Source organism: Nicotiana tabacum, chromosome 21 (genome assembly GCF_000715075.1).
Source record: "Nicotiana tabacum cultivar K326 chromosome 21, ASM71507v2, whole genome shotgun sequence".
In the NCBI taxonomy this organism is placed as follows: Eukaryota; Viridiplantae; Streptophyta; class Magnoliopsida; order Solanales; family Solanaceae; genus Nicotiana; species Nicotiana tabacum.
Genome location: NC_134100.1, coordinates 70,474,110 through 70,497,427, shown reverse-complemented (window position 1 = coordinate 70,497,427; position 23,318 = coordinate 70,474,110). Strand labels below are relative to the sequence as shown.

Here is a 23,318-nt window from a genome sequence, read left to right as displayed (position 1 = left end):
CCGCTTGAATCAACCTTTTGATGGCTTGAATCTAGCCATAATAACCTAATATCATAAATAAAAGCCATAGGAAACGATTCTTAATAATAAAGCTATGATCTTGGTTCAATTATGCAACAACCCAAAAAGTCAACCCTGGCCATCACCTCGAATCCCGATAAAACTCACAAATGCATAACACCAATTCCGATACGAGTCCAACAATACCAAAATCAACCAATTCTGACCTCAAATCGGCTTTCAAATCATCAATTTATGTTTCAGAAAAGTTTTTACTGAAATTCCCAATTTCTCCAATTCAAATCATCAATAAAATGCGAACATGATGCCCAAACTCACATCACCAACGCGAACACGTCCCGGCCCACGTGATCGCAAAGAACAAACGTGAGCATACCCCAGCCAATCCTTCCGTCTTCGCGAAAGAGGCTCACTACTCGCGATCACGAATCACAGCCTCCCTAAAGCTTCACGAACGCAAAGAACAAATCCTCATGCCTCCCAAAAAGGCCTCAGCGAATGCGACACCTTCATCGCGATGAAGAAACACCAGACACCAGAAAATGCACTTCAAAACATGAGAAAATGGCTTGTAGCCGATCCGAAACACACCCAAGGCCCCAGGGACACCGTCCAATCATACCGACCAATCCCAAAACATAACTCGGACCTGCTCGAGGCCTCAAATCACACAAAAAACATCAAAACTACGGATCACACCACAAGTCAAGCCTAATGAACTTCCAACTTTTAAAACTTATGCCGAACCATATCAAATCCAACTCAGAATGACCTAAAAGTTTGCATGCACATCCCAAATGACACAAAGGACCTATACCAACTACCAGAATCGCAATCCGAACACGATATCAACAAATTCAACTCTCGGTCAAACCTATTAACCCTCCAAACCTTCAACAATTCAACTTTCGCCAATCAAGCCAAATCAACCTAGGAGCCTCCAAATCCACATTCGGACATACGCCCAAGTCAAAAATTAATATCCGGACCTAACGGAGCCATCAAAACTCCGATCCGAGATAAAATACGCAAAAGTCAAATTCGGTCAACTCTTCCAACTTAAAGCTACTAAAATGAGAATCATTCTTCCAAATCCATCCCGAACCGCTCGAAAATCAAAATCGGCCATATATCCAAATTGTAATACATCATATGAATCTACTCACGGCCTCGAACCGCAGAAAAAATACAAATGATCAAAATGACCGGTCGGGTCGTTATAGTTGCACTGGTCGCATTTGCGATCAGTGTTTCGTCATTGCGGACATCGCAATTGCGAACAAGAGTTCGCAATTGCGACATCTACAGTTGGGTAAATATTGGAAAAAATCGGAATTTAGCTCATTTTTACACCATTTCTCAATCCTAAGCTCTCTAGAGATAATTTTTGAAGAACAGTTTCTCCATGAATTCATTGGTAAGCAACTTTAACTAGTTTTCAATCAATTTCAATTACTTCATGAATTTTTAACATCAAATCTATGAATTTCAAGGTAGAAATTTGGGGTTTTGGGTAGAATTTAGAGATTTTATAAAATTGAGATTTAGACCTCAAATTGAGGTAGAATTTTGAAACAAATCATATAACCGGGCTCGGGGGTGAATGGGTAATCGGGATTTGGTCCGAATCTTGGATTTCTACCAAGCGGGCCTAGGGTTGACTTTTGTTGACTTTTTTAAAAATGATCAAAATTGAACCTTTTTCATTCGTGGATAGTTTCTAAACCTTGTTTTGAATTGTTTGAACGGTAATTGGATAGATTTGGTTAGTTTGGAGGCTTTCTTGAAAGGAAAAATCGTGGTTGATTATTGACTTGTTTGTAGAAAGAGGTAAGTATCGTGGTTAACTTTGACTTGAGGGAATTAGGACTTGTTGGGTCTATTTGCTACGTGAATAATATGTGGGTGCGACATATATGCAAGGTGACGAGTGTATATGCGTTGTCATGGGTTTAAGCATGTGGGTGAAATTTACCTTATTTATACCATGTTGTTTCCTTTACTATGCCTTCCATGACTTAGATAGACCGTTTATTTTTTAACTATTCGTTTTCGTGTTTATTGCTTATGTTGAAATTGTTGTGACATTGAAAGTTGAATTTTCTTACTCTAGGACTATGGTTGAAGTTGAAATTGCTTCCCACTTTGTTTGATACTTTGGGTTGTTGTTGCTTGGTGAGGAAGAGTGAAAAATACGAAGGGTGTTGTCGTGCTATATTTTCATATTGATATCACTAATTGAGTGGATGTGAGGATAAAAGCACGAAGGGTGATGCCATGCACATGCTTATTTATTATGATATGTTAAAGTACAAAGAATGATGTCGTGCATATGCATTTTTATTAAGATCATGCGAGGATGAGAGTAAAAGCACGAAGGGTGATACCGTGCACTTACATTTATCTAATATGGTGAGGATGAAAGTAAAAGCACGAAGGGTGATGCATGCGAGTTTATTGATTTCATTGTTTTACTTGATAATTGGTAGTGTGAATTTTGACTTGGTGGTTTCGTTGCCGTTGTGGAAAGAGGTTCACTTCATGATTCCTCGTTTATTGTTTCTATCTATTGCCCCCTATACTTGCCCTATCTTGTTGTTTCATTTGGCTCTTTACTTGTTATTCTTTTTTATATAATTTTACAGGGTTAGCATGTGTCTTGTCTTAGTCTCTCCACTACTTTGTCGGGGTTAGGCTCGACACTTACGAAGTACATTGGGTCGGTTGTACTCATACTACACTTCTGCACTTCTTGTGTTGATTCTGGTGCTGGTCTCAGTGGCGTTTAGCGGAGGCTTACTCGGACTGCCATTCATTCAGAGACTTGAGGTAGAGTTGCAGGGCATTTGCAGACCCTGGAGTCCCCTTCCTTCCTTTTATATTGTTATTTCATTTGGTTATTTGTATTTTATTTTGGACCTTGTTTATAGCACTTTTAGCAGCTCATGTACTTGTATCACCTGTTTCTAGGTGTAGGCTAGACTGTATTGATTTTAGTTTATCATATTATCGGTATTTCAGACTTAAGATTCATATTCGCTTGCTTTTAAATTACTAAAATTGGACAAGTGTTGGACTAGAGTTGGCTTGCCTAACTAGTGAATATTAGACGCCATCACAGACCCGTGGTTAGGATTTTTTGTCATAACATTTACTTTCCCGGTTCAAGGAGTGGTTGGTGATTCATATCCCAAGGGAAGAGAACATCGAGGCAGATGCGTTGGTCAATTTAGGATCGTCTACAAAAATAAAAGGAGTTGATTCTGGTGTAGTTGTTCAGATGTTGCATTCAGTCCTTGATGTGGATGGGTATTGCGAAGTTAACTAAACCAACTTAATCTAGGATTGTTCGATCTATTATAGGTTGATTTTACTTTGCTCGAGAACGAAAAAAGGTTTAAGTGTGGGGACCAACTTAATCTGGGATTGTTCGATCTATTGTAGGTTGATTTTACTTTGCTCGAAAATGAAAAAAGGTTTAAGTGCGGGGACCAACTTAATCTGGGATTGTTCGATCTATTATAGGTTGATTTTACTTTGCTCGAGAACGAAAAAAGGTTTAAGTGTGGGGGTGGTGATGTTTAGCATATTTCTATATGTATTAACATTACTTTACCCGTATTATAACCACTATTTCATGATATTTTGTGTTGAAAATGCCCAACATATGTTAATTATTGGTTTTTAGCTAATTAAGTTGTGTGTGATGATTTAGGACGTTTGGAGTACAAAAATATGAAGAAAAGATGCTCCAACTATAGAGAAGAGGTTGGATGTGTCGCATCCAACCTAGAAAATAATGACATTTCAAGTACCCTTAACATCCACCTTAGCATCCGCACCTGGGCGCAACAAAGTTGAAGGAACAGAGGGTGGACGCGAAGCATCCACCCTACCATCTGATGCAGAGAAGTTCAAGCTGAGGGGGACGTGAAGCATCCAGTTGAGCATCAATCCTTGAATCTGACCCGAAAAAGGAAAAGGAAAACTTTGGCCCATAACTTGTATATGCAATATATAAGTAAAAAAAATGCCTCTTTTAGGTCATCTAACACACTTGGAATCGGAGAAAAGCCATCACAGAGTTCGAAAACCATGAAATTCGTCTTGAGTTCTTCTTTTCCCTTCTATTATTATTTTATGTATTCTTGGGAATTAATTGTGATTGCTACCATGACTATGTACGGATAAATTCGTTTATTCTGGGTTTATGTCTTTACGTGAATGTTGATATTCAGATATTGATTTGATGCTTTATTTTATCATATTGGGTTATTTATTCATATCCTGAGCCTAATTATTTTACTGCCTAGCTAATAATAAAATACTATATATGAATCTTGACTTGACCTTTAAAGGGGTAATTCTTGATTGCAATAGGATTAAATAGAGCGTGATCTTGAACCTAGTCATTGAGGAATTGATTTGCGAATACAGATAGAAATATACCTATTTGTCATGCTTAGCCAATTGTCCAAGAGATTATTAATGTGTTCTTTTTATCTCTAATCTCATAGGAATATAAGGTTAAGAATAAATTGAATAGGCGAGTAGAAGTTGTCAAATATCTACGAGTATTCTTCTCCTTGCATGTTAATAACCCAGATAAATTAATAAGTCGAGTCAATTGAAGAATTCAGCAGGATTGTTACTTAACCATGACCCTGGAATATTATTTCTCATTGAATTAAAATCTTTGTGCTAAGTGTGCTAGTTAATTAGTTTTCTTTTAATCGCAATTTTAGTTAGTAGAATTAATCAAACAAAAATCACCTTGAAATTCTTCTTGACTCAATAAATTAGAATTTACTTGATTTAGTTGATAATTAATCACAAGTCCTCATGGGAACGATACTCTTCTCACTCTTTATTACTTGATTGACTATGTATACTTGCGTGTGCGATTTTGGGTAACAAAAGACAGTTGGCCAGAAGATTTGTCGGGAGTGTTACGGACATATCGAACAACGGCAATGTCAAGCATAGGAGAAACACCTTTTTCCTTATGTACGGTACAAAAGCTTTGATTCCAATAGAGATTGGGAAACCGACCATAAGGTGTTCCCGGGCAAATGAGGAGGAGAATAATGAAGCAATATTGATTAAGCTGGATTTACTTGAGGAGCATCAGAATTTAGCATATGTGAGGATGGTAGCACAAAATCAAAGGATGGAAAGATACTATAATCACAGAATAAATCTTTGATATTTCAAAGTTGGAGATTTGGTTTTGCGGAAGGTAACTTAAAGTACTCGAGAAGTCAATGCTGGAAAGCTAGGACCAACATGAGAAGGACCTTAACAGATTTCAGCTATAACCGGTAAAGGTTCATATCAGTTAGAAAATCAAGATGGAGTAAAATTACCAAGCAATTGGAACGACCCACCTTAAAAGGTATTACTATTAAAGGTCCTTAATATACTTAAAGTATGTGCTACACTCTTTTTCCCTTCGTCCAGTTTTTTAATGAGGCAACAACGTAAAGCATACTACGAGAAGGATCGTTGACAACAACAAGAACTCCAGTGTTTGAATTCTCATCTTTGAATTGAACATTGGCGGGGGCGGGGGCGGGGGACTATTATATATCAGGGCACTAAAGTGTCAATGAAACTAGGGACTGTTAGAACCAGAAGCTGTATCTTGAACTTAAAATTTAAAAGTTCAGCTATTTTGAAAGGCCTCGAGCCAGGACCGGGACTGAATGATTAGCCCCGTAGAAATAAATAGTACAAGTTAGCCACATGTATTGGTAGCTTTATTTACTTAAGAGAATTTTTGCTCATGTAAATGTACTTTTGGAAATGGAAGGAATAAATTAAAGTCCTATAGTTTTTATCTTATTTCTTGTCCAAATGATACAATATGGTCATTTTCATTAGAAAGTTAGTTAAAATTCAAATACTAGTGATGGAATGAACATGAGACATCCTTTTCAAGAGCACTGTAAATATAAAGGTCCTCTCTTATGAAACCCTCATAGTTAAAGGGTAAAAGCCGGAAGTATGAATATTCGGTATTAAAGTTATCGGATGTAAAAATTCTTGAACTTTATCAAATGATGTATTTGTGCAAAAATTAAGTAAAAGATGTCTTTTATTTCTCAAAATGCCGAACTCAATAGAGGTTTCGGCATAATTACAAAACAAAATCTACATTAATTGATTTTATTAGTAGAGTCTGAAGGACGAGAAGTCTCTGTTGCATCTTTTGAATATGACAACTATTCCGCATCTGGTTCAACGCCTTTATCCTTGTCCTTATCTTCTTCTTCAGCTTCTCTTCGGTTTTCTAGGACTCAAAACAAGTGCTCAAGGAGCTTGAAGCAGTCGGTCGGGCAGGAATGTTCTCGAAGGCAATTGTCTCCAATTTTAGAGCTTCAGCAATGTAGTCATCTATGTTTGAAATGCCTTCTTTGGCCTCCTCCAAAGTCTTCCTCCTCATGTGATGAATCGCATAAGCTTTCTCAAGGAGGAAAGAATCTTCTTAATCCTTGATTTTTGCTTGGAGCTTTTGATTTTGGGCTGCATCTGGTCATTTTCAGACCTCACGATGTCATAAGTCTGACAAAGGTCAGTATTTGTCTTCACGTGTTCGCGGTTTTACTCCATGACCCTTTTGAGCCCTTTCTCTATTCTTGCTCTCTTCTCCTCGACCGCAATAGCTTCCTCGATTTTGGAACGCAATTTTTCTTCCAGGTTATTGATTTGTTCCATGGAAGCAAACTCTAGTTCCACTGCCACAGTCACAACATCCTGCATCTCAGCCCACTTAGCCTTTAACTCAGCAAGATCTATATGCAACTGAGTGGCCTCTTGGCTATGCACCATCTTTTCTTGCTCATATTGATCCATCTGGGCTTCAAGCTCGCACATCTGAGCAAGTCTTGCCTCTAAAATCGGGAAGCGCTCAACGAGTTGGTCTCATTCAGCGGAAATTTGATCATGCTCGGCAACAAGTTCTTCTTTGGAAAAGATCATCTTTTGTAAACCATTAAAGGCAAAGAGGTTAGCTTGAAAAAGTAAAGATTAAAGTTATTGAAGATAATGGTTAGTATGAAAAAGGGAAAAAAGAGAAGAATAAGATGATACCTGAGGAGGAAAGTGCATGTTGTAATTGATTAGGTATTCCGCAGAAAGAGCCTCCATCTTTCTCCGGTCCTTGTTTGAAGCTAAAGGCTTCAAGTAGTTGGCAACTTTCACCGGCTTGGAAAGCAAGTGTCACTCATTCAAAACCGAAAAGGTAACACTATGTTTATCATTGGGGTTTCGGATGGGTGCCGGGAAAGTATTTTCAATGTTCCCATGATCGGGTGACCGAGGGAAATGAACATTTTCCACTTGTTCAATAGGGTCCGGTGGAGAGCAGGAGATGGTGGTGTGGTAGCTGGTGTTGGAGTTGGAGGTGGAGGAATATCAAAAGTGTAACCCCTTTGACCGAAAGCGACAAATGGGGCTCGGAAATATGACTTAGTGTTTTCAACTATTTTTGACTCCATAAAGACTCCTTGCATGTCATACAGTTGAGTATCCGATTGAGCTGGAAAAGTACCTATTCTTCTTCTTCTTTGAAGATAAATCGCTTAATCATTGTCCTTGGTTTCCTCTTCATCAAGGACCACTGTGTCCGGTCCTACTGGCTTTTCTTTTTATCGGAGGCTTTTTCTGTGTTTCAGCCTTGGAGGTACGTTTTCTTTTTGATTTTTTTCTCCTTGGGATGGGGACTCTGCGAAGTAGGGCCTTCACCGGAAGCAAGAGCGGCATCACGATCCCTCTTCCGATCAAAGGCTTCTTGTATTTGTTGATGAGCCACCCTTGGGTCATGGAAAACCTTGACAACGGGGCAGACAGAAAACCCCTTCGGAAGGCCTACATGTTATGAAACAAAGTTAAAAAACTTATACGGCATAAAGTTGAAGATCAAAAATGAAAAGTGAAAGTTTTATTTACCATGGTTCTTGGCCTTCCAGTTGAATCTGTGTGAAATGTCCTTCCACTTACGGGAGTCTGTTATGGAAATATATAAAAATAAATTGTACTCATTGGGTTAGGTTTTGAACCATTGGAGGAACCCAATGGGTGGCTGAAATGATAGAAGTGAAAGTTAGTAAAAAGGGGAATTTTCTTTAATACAGTGAAAAAGGGATTCTTGGAAAACTCACATGTGAAGTTCCAAGATTCAAGGATAGGAGGTGCTGATGTTGGTAGAATGTACTTGATGGCGATGACAACGAACCTCTCCATCCAACCAAGTCATTATCATCATCAACGCTTATGATGATGGCGTGGTGACCGCGTTTGCTAAGAGGGTTTCACCGGCCCAGGAACTCAGAAAGCGAAGGCAAGCTATCGCTCACCATATTGACTGACCTACTTGAACTAAGCAAACTCGGTAGTTTTGGCACAATTCTAAGATGATGGGATCGATGACTTGGCCCATCATTAAAGTGAAAGAGTACATGTAAGTGTACATGAACCCTGGTTTACTGAAAGTGACCCTTTCCACTTTATTAGGGGCTAAAACTTTAATATTGTTCCAGCCACAATCTTCTTTCATGACGGGAATACTAGCAGGATGAATTGAAGAAGGATATCTACTAACATGTTTGTTTCTGTCATTTTTAGGGTTACAGGGTTCCTGTTGAACTTGGAGGTCCGTATCACAATTTAGTTGAGAGGGGATGATTGTGCTAGTAATAGGAGGACCAGCATCCACTTCCGTATATTTATTCTTCTTGGATGGGCCACCACCGATGTAAGTGTATGAGTTGCCGAGGAAGAGATACTTAGAAGACACGGTGATGGAAAATGTGAATAAGAAAGTTTTACTAAGAAAGAGGGAGTTGCAGAAAAGCTCTTAGAAAATTCGAAGAAGAAAGGTTTGTAAAAGTGAAAGGTAAAAGTAGTAAGAAGGGGGAAGTTTATAGGAGGCAGAATGCAAAGCCATCATTACCTAGGTAACTGGTGAAAATATTTGTCGAATCACGAGATAACACATGTTCGGCTCATTAAATACAAGGAGGCATGCATCCTTTGAAATGTCAGAAAGCATTCAGAAACTTTCCCGCCAAGTAAAAGAGTCTTATCTACTTTCCGGTAACATAATATTTAGTCACCGAAAAGTAGATGGACTATCTGTATGAGGCAAAATTGATGAATGACAGGTGGATGCTCGCCAAGCTAACACGTGGCAGTAAAGACAGGTAGGATATGAGTCAGCAAATAGTTGACACCGGTTACGAACATGTGACCAGTGTTATGTGAAATCCGAAGACACTGGAACCAGGGATGAAGGTTAAAAGGAAGATATCGGTTGGAGAAGGCAGCATTCAAGGAGCGATGTTACAAATTATCTTTGCATTTATACTCAACCGTTATGCAACCATCAAGAGGGGTCTTTATTTTTATTAAAGAGGAGCTTGATTTGATAATCTTGTCCCTATGAATTTGGCTATAAATAGAAGAATTTGTACTCATTGTAGACACAAAATATTTGTGAGCAAAAAAGGCTAAACTTACTTTTATTATATTAACATTCTTTCTTTCTGCTCTATACACTATTTTTATTCTTGCTTCCGGAGAAGCTCATTTCACAGTCAGACTCGTATTTTCTTCAAGTTTCTTTAATTTATTTATTTATGTTCATAGTTATTTTATATTCTTGAATCAAACTAAATCACGTGTCTATAAACCATATCGCAAATTCAATTATACCGTTTTTACGGGTAAACAAAATCGTAAACCACTTTATAATAAAAAGAGGATTTAGGGTTAATATTGGTAGCTTTTGGCTAATAGTAATAGCATTTTATGAATTGACTAATATTAGTACATTTCTGCTCTAAAAGACTAAACTAAGTAGTTTTCTCTCTATAAAAATGTTGGGGAAAAAACATAAGTAGGCAATATTTAAGAAAAAAATTCAAAAACCTAGCAGCAATAGCTATTTTACATTCTTGGCTACTAAATAAATATATTGCATAGCAGAAAATCACTTAATCCCATTACAATAGGGATGTTAGTTAGTAATCCCTAGAAATAAGCAATAATAAAAGGAAAGATGATAACGTTCATCCAAAAATAAAACTCCCTTCCAAATTCCACTAAAATAGGCATATTAATTAATGATACACTAGTCCTACCAATCACAAATAAATAACGGCACTTCCGTGAATTATTATAATTTTAAAGTGATTGCTACTCTTTTGAATATTAATATTTCAATATATCCATTTTTCAACGAAAACTAATATGCATACAAATATAAATCATGTATAATTAATAATATGGTATAATATTAAAATAAATCATGTATATTTATCATAACATCCTTATATTCTGAAAAATATAAAATACACATATTTAGTGAAATATATAAAGTATATATGCGGTATAATATACATTATAAATTATTTATACTTTTGGTATAATTAAAAAATCTTAGATGTTTGGTATAATAAAAATCTTATATAATTATACAATAATAAACATGTATAATTAATAATACGGTATATTCTTAGAAAGATCAATGCATGGATGTTGCTTCGGTTAAAGTGTGTATATATAATTATATAGATGGTATAATGATGGTATTCCGTATATATGTATTTGTTTATTTTGTGTGTATATTTACTTGATATAACAAAGATATGTTCATGGTATATATGTGATAAGCTTTCATAGCTTGATTGCATATATAAATGTTTCGTCATCATTGTCTCAAGTTCTAAACTTTTGAGATTCATACCAAATCACAAGAAAATATAAAAAATTAGATCGAACAAATTGACAAACTAATGGAAGGGTGAAAATTAAAAGAAGGAATTTGATACTTGGAAAGGCAATAGAGAAAAGCAGTGAAAGATTGGAAATTCCAAGGAGAGTCCATAGTGGAGTGATATGAGATAGAAAGAGAAATAATATATTAATAATTTAAATATAATCCCTTGTTTCCGGGAAGCGTTAGAGAATAAATGAGTTACTATTAAATATTAGTATTTTATTCAAATATGCTAGAATCTGCTATTATTGGAATAATCCAAATATGGTAACACTAATATAAATACTATTTTATAAGAGTTCTACCGTGTAAAAATTTTGAAAATGTTCCTTATCATCTGCATATGATCCACTGTTATTGAAAATCTAATTAAAAACGGAGAATCTAGATTCTAGCATGTGCACATTAGTAATTTAAGACCAAGTTGTGATGTTAACTATGGCTGCCCAACGAGACGGGACGGGACGGGACATGACGATATTTAGCCGGGACGGTGGCGGGACGGGATAAACGGGACGAAACGGTAGGCCCATCCCGTCCCGCTAACAAACGGGATGGGACCGGGACGGACGGGCCTTAAGTGCCGTTTTAAAAAAAAAATTATTTAAGCATTGAGTTTGGCAACGACTATTCTTTTGACAATGACTAAGTTTTAAAAGTTTGCAACAACTAGTTTTTTGACTTATTTAATAAACTTAAAAATTAAACAGAAATTAGGAAACTAAATAAAGAATTATAAAATATTAAAAAAAATAGACTTGTATGAAATATTCTAGTAATTATAAATTTATAATAGAGTTATAATTTATTTAATATAATTTCAAGCTATTAAGTAACTAAGTAAGAGTGTAAGACAATTCATAAAAAAAATTCAACGCTTAGAGCCTTTTATTTTATTAATAGAACTTTCAAATCTCACATACAAATATAATTCTTTTGAAGAGCACCTAATCTACGCAGCCACCTCCTAGGAAGGGTTCTGTTTGAACTAGGCCTCTTAGTAGCCAATTACAAATTATCATACTAATATTTGTAAGCTCCTATATAACTTCATTGTAACTTATCTATAATTTTTCTCGGACATTGTTCTGGAATTGGCAATGTTAATTGATGTTCCATGAGTTCCATGCCGTCATCGCTCCTAGTGCTAAGTATCTCATTGTATTCTTCTTCTTCCGTAGTTTCACCACCTGTTGTTTCCATAGATTTATATTTATCAAACATTGATTTAACATAAGAATATATGTTAGCTTGGCAGTCTTCGAGAAATTGTTGTTCATTTTCTTGAATTGCTAAATTCTCATAAATTTTACGAACAAGTCCATTTGCACCTCTTAATTTTAAAGATGGGTTAAGTATAGTAGAAATTAAATAAACTTGGAGAATATGAAAAAAATACTTTTTAAATTTTGCAATTATTTCATTAATGGTCGATGCATAAGTTGGATTAACTTTGCAATCATTTCATTAAGCTAGTTGCAGCCGTTGTGTTAGCACTTAGTAGAAGCATTATCTAAGGTGATAGTTAAAACTTTATCAATGAGTCCATAAAAATCAACAATTTGTAGAACAGTAGTTGCAATATATGCTCCAGTGTATTTTGAATCAACAAATTTATAACCAATAATACGTTTTTGCATGTTCCAGTGATGATCAACCCAATGACATGTAACAGTTAAATAATCACAACCATTACGACTACGACTTATATCAGATGTGATAGACACTTTACAATCTAAGTGAAAAAATACATAACGAATATACTGAAGATATTTGGTTTGAAATTTAAAAATATCATTTCTAACCGTGGTCTTAGGAAAACCTTAAAAAGCAGGATTATAAGTTTATTGTATATAATGCACAAAAGAAAATAGGACGCGGGACAAATGAGACGGAATAAACGGAACGAAATGACCATCCCGTCTCATCTCGTGTCCCGTTTAACATGGGATCATCTCGTTTAGAATTAAGTGGGACGGGACGAGACTGGACACCCGTCCCGTCGGACAGCCTTAAATTGTTAACACGCATGTCTTACAAACGGCAACGTGCAAAGATGTGATTCTTATTAATCTTTCCCCTTCTCTCTCAGATATAACGAAAAATAAAAATAAACTATGAGGAAAAAGGGAAAAGAAATGGAAGTAAATTTATTGTAATAAAAAATAGAAGAATCGTGAGGGAGTGAAGATCCGTCGTCCAAAATTCACGGATTCGTAGAAGTCATCGTCAATCGTCATCACACAACAGTAATGGCCACTCAATTGCTTTGCTCTCACTAAAAGACGAACACTACCCTCCTTCTCACTGCTTCTACTCACTTTATTACTATTCCAATAAAAAATCTCTCATACAATCTAAAGATATTCTTTGGAGTCCTTCTTGTATTTTTCCTTCAGAGGAAGAGAACCGCCGCTTTCTAATTCCTTTTCTCCTCATCTTCTTTAACAAATTCATCCTCTTCAGAATTGGATACTTCATTGGACTAAAGGTAACAGTTGAGCTCTTTCCCAGTTAACTACTGAATTGTTTATGATTTGGCTTTTCACTGATTCAAGTAATTGTATAGTTATTGTCAATGTTATAAATTTGTACTACCAATAATAATACATTCTTCTCTAATGATTAATGGACTTTTCTGTTAGGTGAGTCTAGACTTAGTACAAACATTAAGTTTTAATCAGCTCAGAATTCAAATATTGATAGAATTTGCCCGTTTTACTGAAGGTAACTGCTGAGTTTTTCTTTCAATTGGGTTTGATTGGTTAAAGTTGTGGTACTACAGTTGATATTTATGGCAAAATGCATTTAATAGTAGATATTTTGTAAGTACGTGATTTGAATTTAATCTTGCATTATGAACTTCCTAAAACCATATTCTTCGTTTTAAATGATTGTTCTGTTAGGTGTTCCATTTTTTATAAAGATTAAATTCCAATTAGCCTAGGATTTTATTCTTGGAAGTTCAATGGAGGGAGTCCGAAAGTATGTCATACATTTTGAGTACTATATGGTTACCATTTATGCAAATTGAATCTCTACTCTGAGAGCTGTTGACATCGTTCATGAATTATATGTAGAATTTTCACGCGCTAATTAATTGGTTTTGCTAGATTTTGAGGAGTTCCTCTTCAATTTAAGATGGTGAATTTGGGGTTGTTTACTGGGAACAAGCCTTTGAAGTCAAGGAAGGTGAGCTTCAGAATCCCATATTATACTCAGTGGGGGCAGCATCTTCTGATATGCGGTTCAGATGCGTTGCTTGGTTCATGGAATGTGAAAAAGGGTCTATTATTGAAGCCTTCTCACCAAGGGGAAGAGCTGATATGGTCTGGAAGCATTCCAGTTCCTCCTGGATTCCAAAGCGAGTACAGTTACTATGTGGTGGATGATACAAGAAATATCCTGCGATGGGAGGTTGGAAAGAAAAGGAAACTGTTGCTGCCTGATGGGCTTCAGGATGGGCAGTTGTTAGAACTTCATGATCTTTGGCAGGTGCTAATTTTAGTTGCTTCTCTTTTCCATACTGTTTTGTGAATACTACACTACCTAGCATGCATGTCCCCTGGATGAACTTAATTATGAGAAAGGAAGGTATGCGAGTTGCTGTTAAAATTCTCTCTTACGCTGTACAACTCTTCCGCTTGTATTTTAGTTGTCAAAGACACATAATATGAACTAAACTATGCCTGGTAAGAAAAATCTCATTATCATTGATAACAAAATGGTCATTAGCTTTAGATGCCGAATGATCTTTACCACATAATTTTTGGGGCAGATTAGTAAGCTGTTTGACTCTTTATATAAGTAGTGACAATTTGAAAAAATGTGCTTTAGTCAGACATGAGTGTATGAAGAAGCTATAAGCTATGAATACTCTACAAATGTTCTTTTCTATCTTAATACTTTTTATTGTTGATAACTGGCATGATTGTCAATAATTTCTGCAACATGACCTCAAACATGCTTCTTATGTATTTGATTTTTCTTTGTAAGCAACTACCGATTTCAACAATGTCCTATTAGTTTTGCCTCTTCGCTCCAACAACTTATACTCTTTCTTCTATTGCAGACTGGTTCTGACAATATCCCTTTTAGCAGTGCATTTAAGGATGTCATTTTTGGGAGAAGTTGGAGTTTGGGTGTTGAAAGGCCCCTGGGGATAACTCAGAATAAGTCTGACCAGGATGGTAATTTTCTCTCTGTCTGATTCTCTATTTATGAAACATTGTTATTTGGAATGTGCTTTCTAAAATTACTGTTGAAACAGGTTCAGTTCTGCAATTCAGAATCTGCTGCCCCTATTTAGAGGAAGGAACATCTGTAAGATCTCTTTTCACAGAACAACCTTTGCTATATGTTTGCTTGTATATGTGGTCAATAATATCCTTGCAATCCATCTTGAAGTCAGACCTGACATACATGTTATCCTGTAGATTTATGTGATTGGTAGCTCCTTAAAACTTGGGCAATGGAAGATTCAGGATGGCCTTAAGCTCGCGTATGCTGGTGATTCATTTTGGCAGGCAGATTGCATTATGGGAAAAGATGACTTTCCTTTAAAATATCCTTTGCCTGCTGAGTTGTAGGCTAAATGTCGTTCCATTTTGTCATAAACTTGATAGTAATTTCTTCCCCTTACTTGCTTTCATCCTTAATACTTTAAACATACAAATATTGTAAATACGGTAAGGCTGGAACCTCTGTGGAATGTGGTGCAAGTCGAGAGCTTTCTGTTGATGTTGCAACAGGTGAATCTAGATTTGTACTTCTTTCAGATGGCTTAATGCGGGTAAGTCAGCAACAAGATATAATCAGTGGCCTGCTATGCTCCTCAATCTGATACTGGAGTATAAGCTGAAAAAAAAGATCTCAACCTGTGTTATTATCAGGAAATGCCTTGGAGGGGTGCGGGTGTCGCAATACCCATGTTTTCTGTACGATCAGAGGCTGATCTTGGAGTTGGGGAGTTTCTTGACCTGAAGTTACTTGTAGATTGGGCCGTTGAATCTGGCTTTCATTTGGTTCAGCTTTTGCCCATCAATGATACATCAGTCAACTGTATGTGGTGGGATTCTTATCCATATAGGTAATTTTCCCTCTTAAGGTTTTAGATTTAAGCTCCGAATAATCATGTAGATCAGATTCATGCCATCTTGATATTTTATCAACAACCATGAATAGTGAGTTGATGACAGAATATTGTTTATCCAGCTTTAGTGCTTTTGAACTCTGCTTTATAATATGTTTTTCACTTTTACTTAATTGGCCTGCTTGTGGCCTCATGAGTCTTTAGAGCCTTTGCCTGTTGAGATACATTAATAAACTATTTCCCTCCTTTTATTTTCTAATTATTCTTTTTTCTCCTTATGTACTGAAGTTACGCATGATAAGTTCCTGTGCAGTGTAGTCCAAGCTTTGCGGACACCTCTACTATGCTATATGTTGAAAGTACAACATTTAAAGATCCATGGTTATGATCCATCTTTCGCTTCAAGAGTTTGAAGGAAATTGTCTTTTGGGGAGAAACTTTATGTTGTTTGAGTGTGGGTCTTAGTATAGTTCGATGTATACTTACCTCTTCTCAAAAAAAAAAAGAAATTTTTAGTTCGATGTACATGGATGGTTTTCCCTTAGTGCTTCTTCTGTAAAATTATTTGCTTATCAGAACAAAATATTGTAGGAGAGAATCCCAATTTCACGTGTTGGCTACTTGTTTTCACCTTGAATACATTTTTTAGTTAAGGATTGTAAAGAGAAGATTTCCTTGTTGAAATAGCTAGACTGATTTGCATGAAAAAAAGGGCCGCCAGTGCACAAAGCATCCTGAGTTCACGCAATGTCCGGGGAAGGGCTGCACCTCAAGGGTGTGATGTAGGCAGCCTACCGTAATGCTGATAGACTGATTTGCATGCTGGACGGAAATTTTTAAAAACGTAAAATAGGTTAAATATCAAGATCGAAAAGGGAGGAAAAAGGGCTGCAAGAAATTATATCTTTCTGGTTCTTGTTAAGTGGATAGGAAAAGCTTGACTTAGACATTTTAGCTCTGTTGATATTCTTTTCTGATGTTATCTCCTGATTTCTGGAACCTATTTTATCAAACAACTGCACAATACAACAACATACCAGTAGTTTCCCACAAGTGGGGTCCGGGGAGGGTAAGATGTACGCAGCCTTACCCTTACCCCTGGAAGGGCAGAGAGGCTGTTTCTGATAGACCCTCGGCTAGATAACGACTGAAAAAGAAAAGGTAATTGCAACAAGTAGGAATAACAGCAAGATGAAATACGATCGAATCCAAGAAGCTTGAACTGCACAATAGATGTTATTAAATAGCTTGAACTCACAGGGTAATCAAGAAGTATTCTATCAACAGCTTAAAGGACAATTTTGTCCACAAATAACATCCGCAATATGTGAGAAGGCACGGGAGAAAATATGTTATTGATATTAGATGAACAATACAATACAAAAGGTCCTTATTTATAGCTATACTATACAAGGACATACTATTCTTCTACCAATGTGGGACAATACTACACTATATACATGTTGTAAACTAACACTCCCCTCAAGCAGGTACATACAAATCATATGTGCCGAGCTTGTTACATATATAACCAATACGAGGACCAGTGAGAGACTTGGTGAAAATATCTGCAAGTTGATCATTCGACCTCCTAAACTTTGTAGCAATCTCTCCTTAAAGTATCTTTTCTCTGACGAAGTGACAATCAATCTCAATGTGTTTAGTTCTCTCATGGAACACCGGATTTGATGCAATATGAAGGGCAGCTTGATTATCGCACACAAGTTCCATCCGACTGATTTCACCAAATTTCAACTCCTTGAGCAATTGTTTGGTCCAGACTAGCTCACATGTTGCCATAGCCATTGCTCGATATTCTGCTTCTGCACTAGACCGAGCAACTACATTCTGTTTCTTGCTCTTCCAGGACACCAAATTTCCTCCTACTAAAACACAATATCCAGACGTACAACGTCTATCAGAAGGTGATCCTGCCCAATCAACATCTGAGTATCCAATGATCTGCTCATGACCTCGATCCTCAAAGAGTAACCCTTTGCCTGGAGCCGATTTTATATATCGAATAATGCGGACAACTGCATCCCAATGACTATCACAGGGAGAATTCATAAACTGACTTACAACACTCACAGGATAAGAAATGTCGGGTCTAGTCACTGTGAGATAATTTAATTTTCCAACCAGCCGCCTATAGCTTGCAGGATCGCTAAGCGGCTCCCCTGTCCTGGCATAAGTTTAGAATTCGGATCCATCGGAGTGTCAACAGGTCTGTAACCTATCATCCCCGTCTCCTCAAGAATGTCTAAAGCATATTTTCTTTGAGAAATAACAATACCTGAGCTAGACTGGGCAACCTCAATACCTAGAAAGTACTTCAATCTGCCTAGATCCTTAGTTTGGAAGTGTTGGAAGGGATGTTGCTTCAGATTGGTAATACCATCCTGATCATTGCCAGTAATAACAATATCATCAACATAGACTACCAGATAAATACAGAGACTTGAAACAGAGTGTCGATAAAACACAGAGTGATCAGCTTCACTACGAATCATGCCAAACTCCCGGATAACCGTGCTGAACTTACCAAACCAGGCTCGAGGAGACTGCTTTAGACCATAAAGTGACCGACGCAAGCGACATACAAGGCCACGAGACTCCCCCTGAGCAACAAAACCAGGTGGTTGCTCCATATAAACCTCATCCTCAAGATCACCGTGAAGAAAGGCATTTTTAATGTCCAGCTGATAGAGGGGCCAATGACGAACCGCAACCATGGATAGAAAAAGGCGGACTGAAGCCACTTTAGCCACGGGAGAGAAGGTATCACTGTAATCGAGCCCAAATATCTGAGTATATCCTTTGGCAACAAGACGGGCCTTAAGTCGATCAATCTGTCCATCGGGACCAACTTTGACTGCATAAACCCAACGACAACCAACAGTAGATTTACTTGAGGGAAGAGGAATAAGCTCCCAAGTACCACTTGTATGTAAAGCAGACATCTCGTCACTCATAGCCTGTCGCCATCATGGATGAGACAACGCTTCACCTGTAGACTTAGGGATGGAAACCGAGGACAAAGAAGATATAAAAGCATAATGGGGAGATGACAGACGATGATAGCTCAAAGCGACATAATGAGGATTAGGGTTAAGTGTGGTCCGTATACCTTTCCGAAGTGCAATCGATGTACTAGGAGCAGGGTCCGCAGCCGGAGCAGGGTCAGGTGCAGGACGAGAACCAGTTGGGCCTGATAGAAGACGCAAACGACGATGATAAGTCAAGAGTGGTGTTCCTGTGGCTGGGGAACTAGGGGGAACAACACTAGACTCCTCAATGGTTGGTACGGATGAAACCTCTGTGGTCGAAGGTGGAGGAGGAGCTATAGTAAACTCCTCAAAGGTCGGTACAGGTAAGACCTCAGATATATCATGGTTGTCAGCAGAGGTAAAGAAAGGTTTAGACTCAAAAAATGTGACGTCAGCTGATATAAGGTACCTACGAAGATCTGGAGAATAACAACGATATCCCTTCTGAACACGAGAATAACCAAGGAAGACACACTTGAGAGCACGATGAGCTAACTTATCTTTCCCAGGGGCTAAGTTATGAACAAAACACGTGCTCCCAAAAACACGAGGTGGAAGAGAGTATAAGGGTGACTGGGGAAATAATACTGAATGCGGAATCTGATTCTTGATGGGAGATGGAGGCATCCGATTAATCAAATAACAAGCTGTGAGAACTGCATCCCCCCAAAAACGCAACGGAACACGAGATTCAATTAGAAGTGTGCGAGCAGTCTCAATAAGGTGCCTATTCTTTCTCTCAGCAACCCCATTTTGCTGAGGGGTATAAGGACAAGATGTCTGATGAATAATTCCTTGAGAAGTCATAAACTGCTGAAATTGAGAAGATAAATATTCTAAGGCATTATCACTACGAAAAATGCGAATAGAAACACCAAATTGATTTTTGATTTCAGCACAGAAACTCTAGAATATAGAAAATAACTCAGAACGATCTTTCATTAAGAAAAGCCAAGTACATCTTGAATAGTCATCAATGAAACTGACAAAATAACGAAATCCCAAGGATGAACTGACTCTACTAGGACTCCATATATCAGAATGAACTAAGGAGAAGACAGACTCTGCATGACTCTTAACACTTCGCGAAAAGGAGGCTCGGGTATGTTTCCCAAGTTGACACGACTCACAATCTAATGTAGACAAACTAGATAAACTAGGCACCATCTTCTGAAGTTTGGATAAACTCGGATGTCCTAAACGTCTGTGGATTAGATCTGGAGGATCTGTAACTAGACATGTTGTGGAAGGACTGAGTGAGTTAAGGTAGTAAAGGCCTTCTGATTCACGCCCTGTACCAATTGTCTGTCCCGTACTGCGGTCCTGCATAATAAAAGAATCGTCAATAATTTTTTTTTTTTTTGATAAGGTAAATTGTATTAATCAAAAGGGAGAGAACTCCCGTGTACACGAAGTATACCGAAGACGTAGAGAATTTACATCAGAACATGATTCTCTACAAAAGACGCCCAATCTTCTATACAAGTAGGGGCTAAATGAGTGCACCAAAAAGCGATCAAAGATAAAAGGCTATTCTTAAGATGTGAAAAAGGAGACTCAATCTCCTCAAAAGCTCTCCTATTTCTCTCCCCCCATACTACCCACATGAGAGCTAACAGGGCAAATTTCCACGCCTTTTGCTTTCTTCTTCTACGAAAACCGCCCCAGCTATATAACATTTCCTTTACAGTGCTTGGCATCACCCATTGAACACCAAAAAGATTCAGGATTGACCTCCACAATGCAGAGGACACAAGGCAATGCAACATAAGGTGATCAACTTCTTCCCCAGAGCTTTTACACATGTAGCACCAGCTAACAAGTGTAATTCCCCTCTTTCGGAGATTTTCAGCAGTCAAGATCACTCCCCTTGCCGCTAGCCATACAAAAAAGCACACCTTCGTGGGCGCCCTAGGAATCCAGATCGAGGAGTATGGAAAATTGGTCTCCTCTCTCACCAACATACTCTGGTAAAAGGACTTTACGGTGAACAAACCATCGCCACGCAAGCCCCATCTCCAAGAGTCACAGGATGGCTGGAGCATGTCTTGCCCGTATAGCAGTGCCAACAAGACTTGAAGCTCCGCAATCTCCCAATCTTGCATGTTCCTCCTGAATGAGAGGTCCCATACTACCCCCCCTTCATGCTCCTTGCGAATTTGTTGGACCATCAGTTCCTTCTGGTTTGAAACTCTGAAGACGTGGGGGAAGGAGACTCTCAGAGTATCCTCTCCACACCACCTATGATTCCAAAAGCTGATTCTCCTTCCATCTCCCACCCTGTAAGTGATGTTGCCACTGAATGCTTCCCAATTCTTCATGATACTCCTCCACATGCCACACCCGAAAGGTGTTGTGATCGCCTTGGTCCTCCAATCCCCTCCCGTTGAATCGTACTTTTCTACTATGACCTCCCTCCATAGAGCATGCTCTTCTACCCCGAATCTCCACAGCCACTTTCCCATTAAAGCTCTGTTAAATACCCTAAGATCTTTCACTCCAAGTCCACCCCACTTCTTTGGGGAAGTGACTGTCTGCCAATTCACTAGATGAAACTTTCTAGTTCCATCCGCCGCATCCCACAAAAAGTTCCTTTGAAGTCGCTCCAGTTTTTCTGTGATGCTCACTGGTGCTTGCAACAGGGATAAGTAATAGGTGGGCATACTCGATAAAGTGCTTTTGATAAGCACTTCCTTACCTCCTTTTGACAAATATCGTTTCTGCCACCCTGCTAATCTTTTTTCAACCCGCTCGATCACTGGATTCCAAACCGTAGTATCTTTATATGAAGCGCCCAAAGGGAGGCCCAGGTAAGTAGTGGGAAGGGAGCCCACCTTGCATCTGAGAACACCTGACAAGGCATCAATATTAGTAACCTCACCTACCGGGAAAATCTCACACTTGCCGATGTTGATTTTGAGTCCTGATACTAACTGAAACCACTGCAGGACCTGCTTCAGGTAGGTCAACTGATCCATATCGGCATCACAGAAAACCAGTGTGTCATCCGCAAAAAGCAAATGTGAGACTCTTCGGGCACTGAGCACCCCAATCGGAGCTGAGAATCCTCTCAAGAAGCCTCCGCCCGCCGCACGATCCATCATTTTGCTCAGAGCATCCATCACTAGAATGAATAACATGGGGGATAGGGGGTCACCTTGTCTGAGACCCCTAGAGCTGCCAAAGAAGCCACACGGGCTACCATTAACCAGGACAGAGAATCTGACTGAAGAAATGCAGAAGTTTATCCATCCCCTCCATCTTTCCCCAAACCCCATCCGTATCATAATGAAGTCCAGGAACTTCCAATTGACATGGTCGAAAGCCTTCTCAAGATCTAACTTGCAAAGTAAGCCGGGTTCTCTATTTTTCCTTCTGGAGTCTACAAGTTCATTTGCCACCAAGGCAGCATCCAGGATCTGCCTACCTTCCACAAACGCATTCTGGGAGGACGAAACAGTCATGTCAAGAACCTTCTTAAGTCTGTTGGAAAGCACTTTAGAAATAATCTTGTAAATGCTTTCCACTAGACTAATAGGCCTGTAGTCTCTGATACAAGATGCACCTTCTTTCTTAGGCACAATAGTAATAAAGGAAGCATTGATACTTCTCTCGAAAACACCATTCGCATGGAAGTATTCAATGGCTTCCATCAATTCCCCCTTGATGGTGTCCCAAAAGAGCTGAAAGAAAGCCAAGGAGAAACCATCAGGCCCGGGGGCCTTATCACCAGCACAACACAACACAGCCTCGTGCACCTCCTCCTCCTCGAAAACCCTTTCTAGCCACTCGTTGTCTCCCTCCCCTATATGGTTGAACTCTATTCCCCCCAAAGTCGGCCTCCAACTAACTTCCTCCTTATATAAGTTCTCATAAAACCCCGTTATTGCCCCTTTTACCTCCTCCTCTCCCTCAATCCTCACCCCATCCACAACTAAGGACTCTATGAAGTTTCTCCTTCGATTTGCGACCGCCACCCTATGGAAATACTTGGTATTCGAATCCCCCTCCTTTAGCCAGAGCGCCCTCGATTTTTGCCGCCAACTAGTCTCCTGAGCTATTGCTAACTCGACTATTTCCCTCTTAACCTCCCCCAATCTCTCTTTCTCAGATTCATCTAACTCCCTCGCCCCTTTCCCTCTTTCTAAATCCCCCAATTCATGCATAAGCTCCCTCATTTTAACCTCTACCCTCCCAAAAACCTCCTTATTCCATCTAATAATATCTCCCTTGAGCAATTTGAGTTTCTTCGAAAGACGGTATGAAGGTATCCCTGATACCCCATAGCTTGTCCACCATTCTTTCACCTTGTCACAGAATTCTGGTACTTTCAACCACATGTTTTCGAATCGGAAGGGGAGCACGCACCCCCTCC

General features: G+C 38.5%; 1 protein-coding gene across 1 annotated transcript in view; it reads left to right on the top strand.

Moving 5' to 3' along the window:
* The first annotated feature begins 12,897 nt into the window (after positions 1-12,897).
* LOC107798208 (4-alpha-glucanotransferase DPE2) overlaps positions 12,898-23,318 on the top strand; it is a 34,668-nt gene continuing 24,247 nt past the window's right edge. Inside the window, exons 1-7 of the mRNA XM_075242037.1 lie at positions 12,898-13,292; positions 13,915-14,296; positions 14,874-14,991; positions 15,072-15,124; positions 15,238-15,365; positions 15,470-15,593; positions 15,694-15,890. Of these exons, the coding sequence (XP_075098138.1) occupies positions 13,943-14,296; positions 14,874-14,991; positions 15,072-15,124; positions 15,238-15,365; positions 15,470-15,593; positions 15,694-15,890 (974 nt within the window). The 5' untranslated portion in view covers positions 12,898-13,292; positions 13,915-13,942. The remainder of the gene's footprint in view (positions 13,293-13,914; positions 14,297-14,873; positions 14,992-15,071; positions 15,125-15,237; positions 15,366-15,469; positions 15,594-15,693; positions 15,891-23,318) is intronic.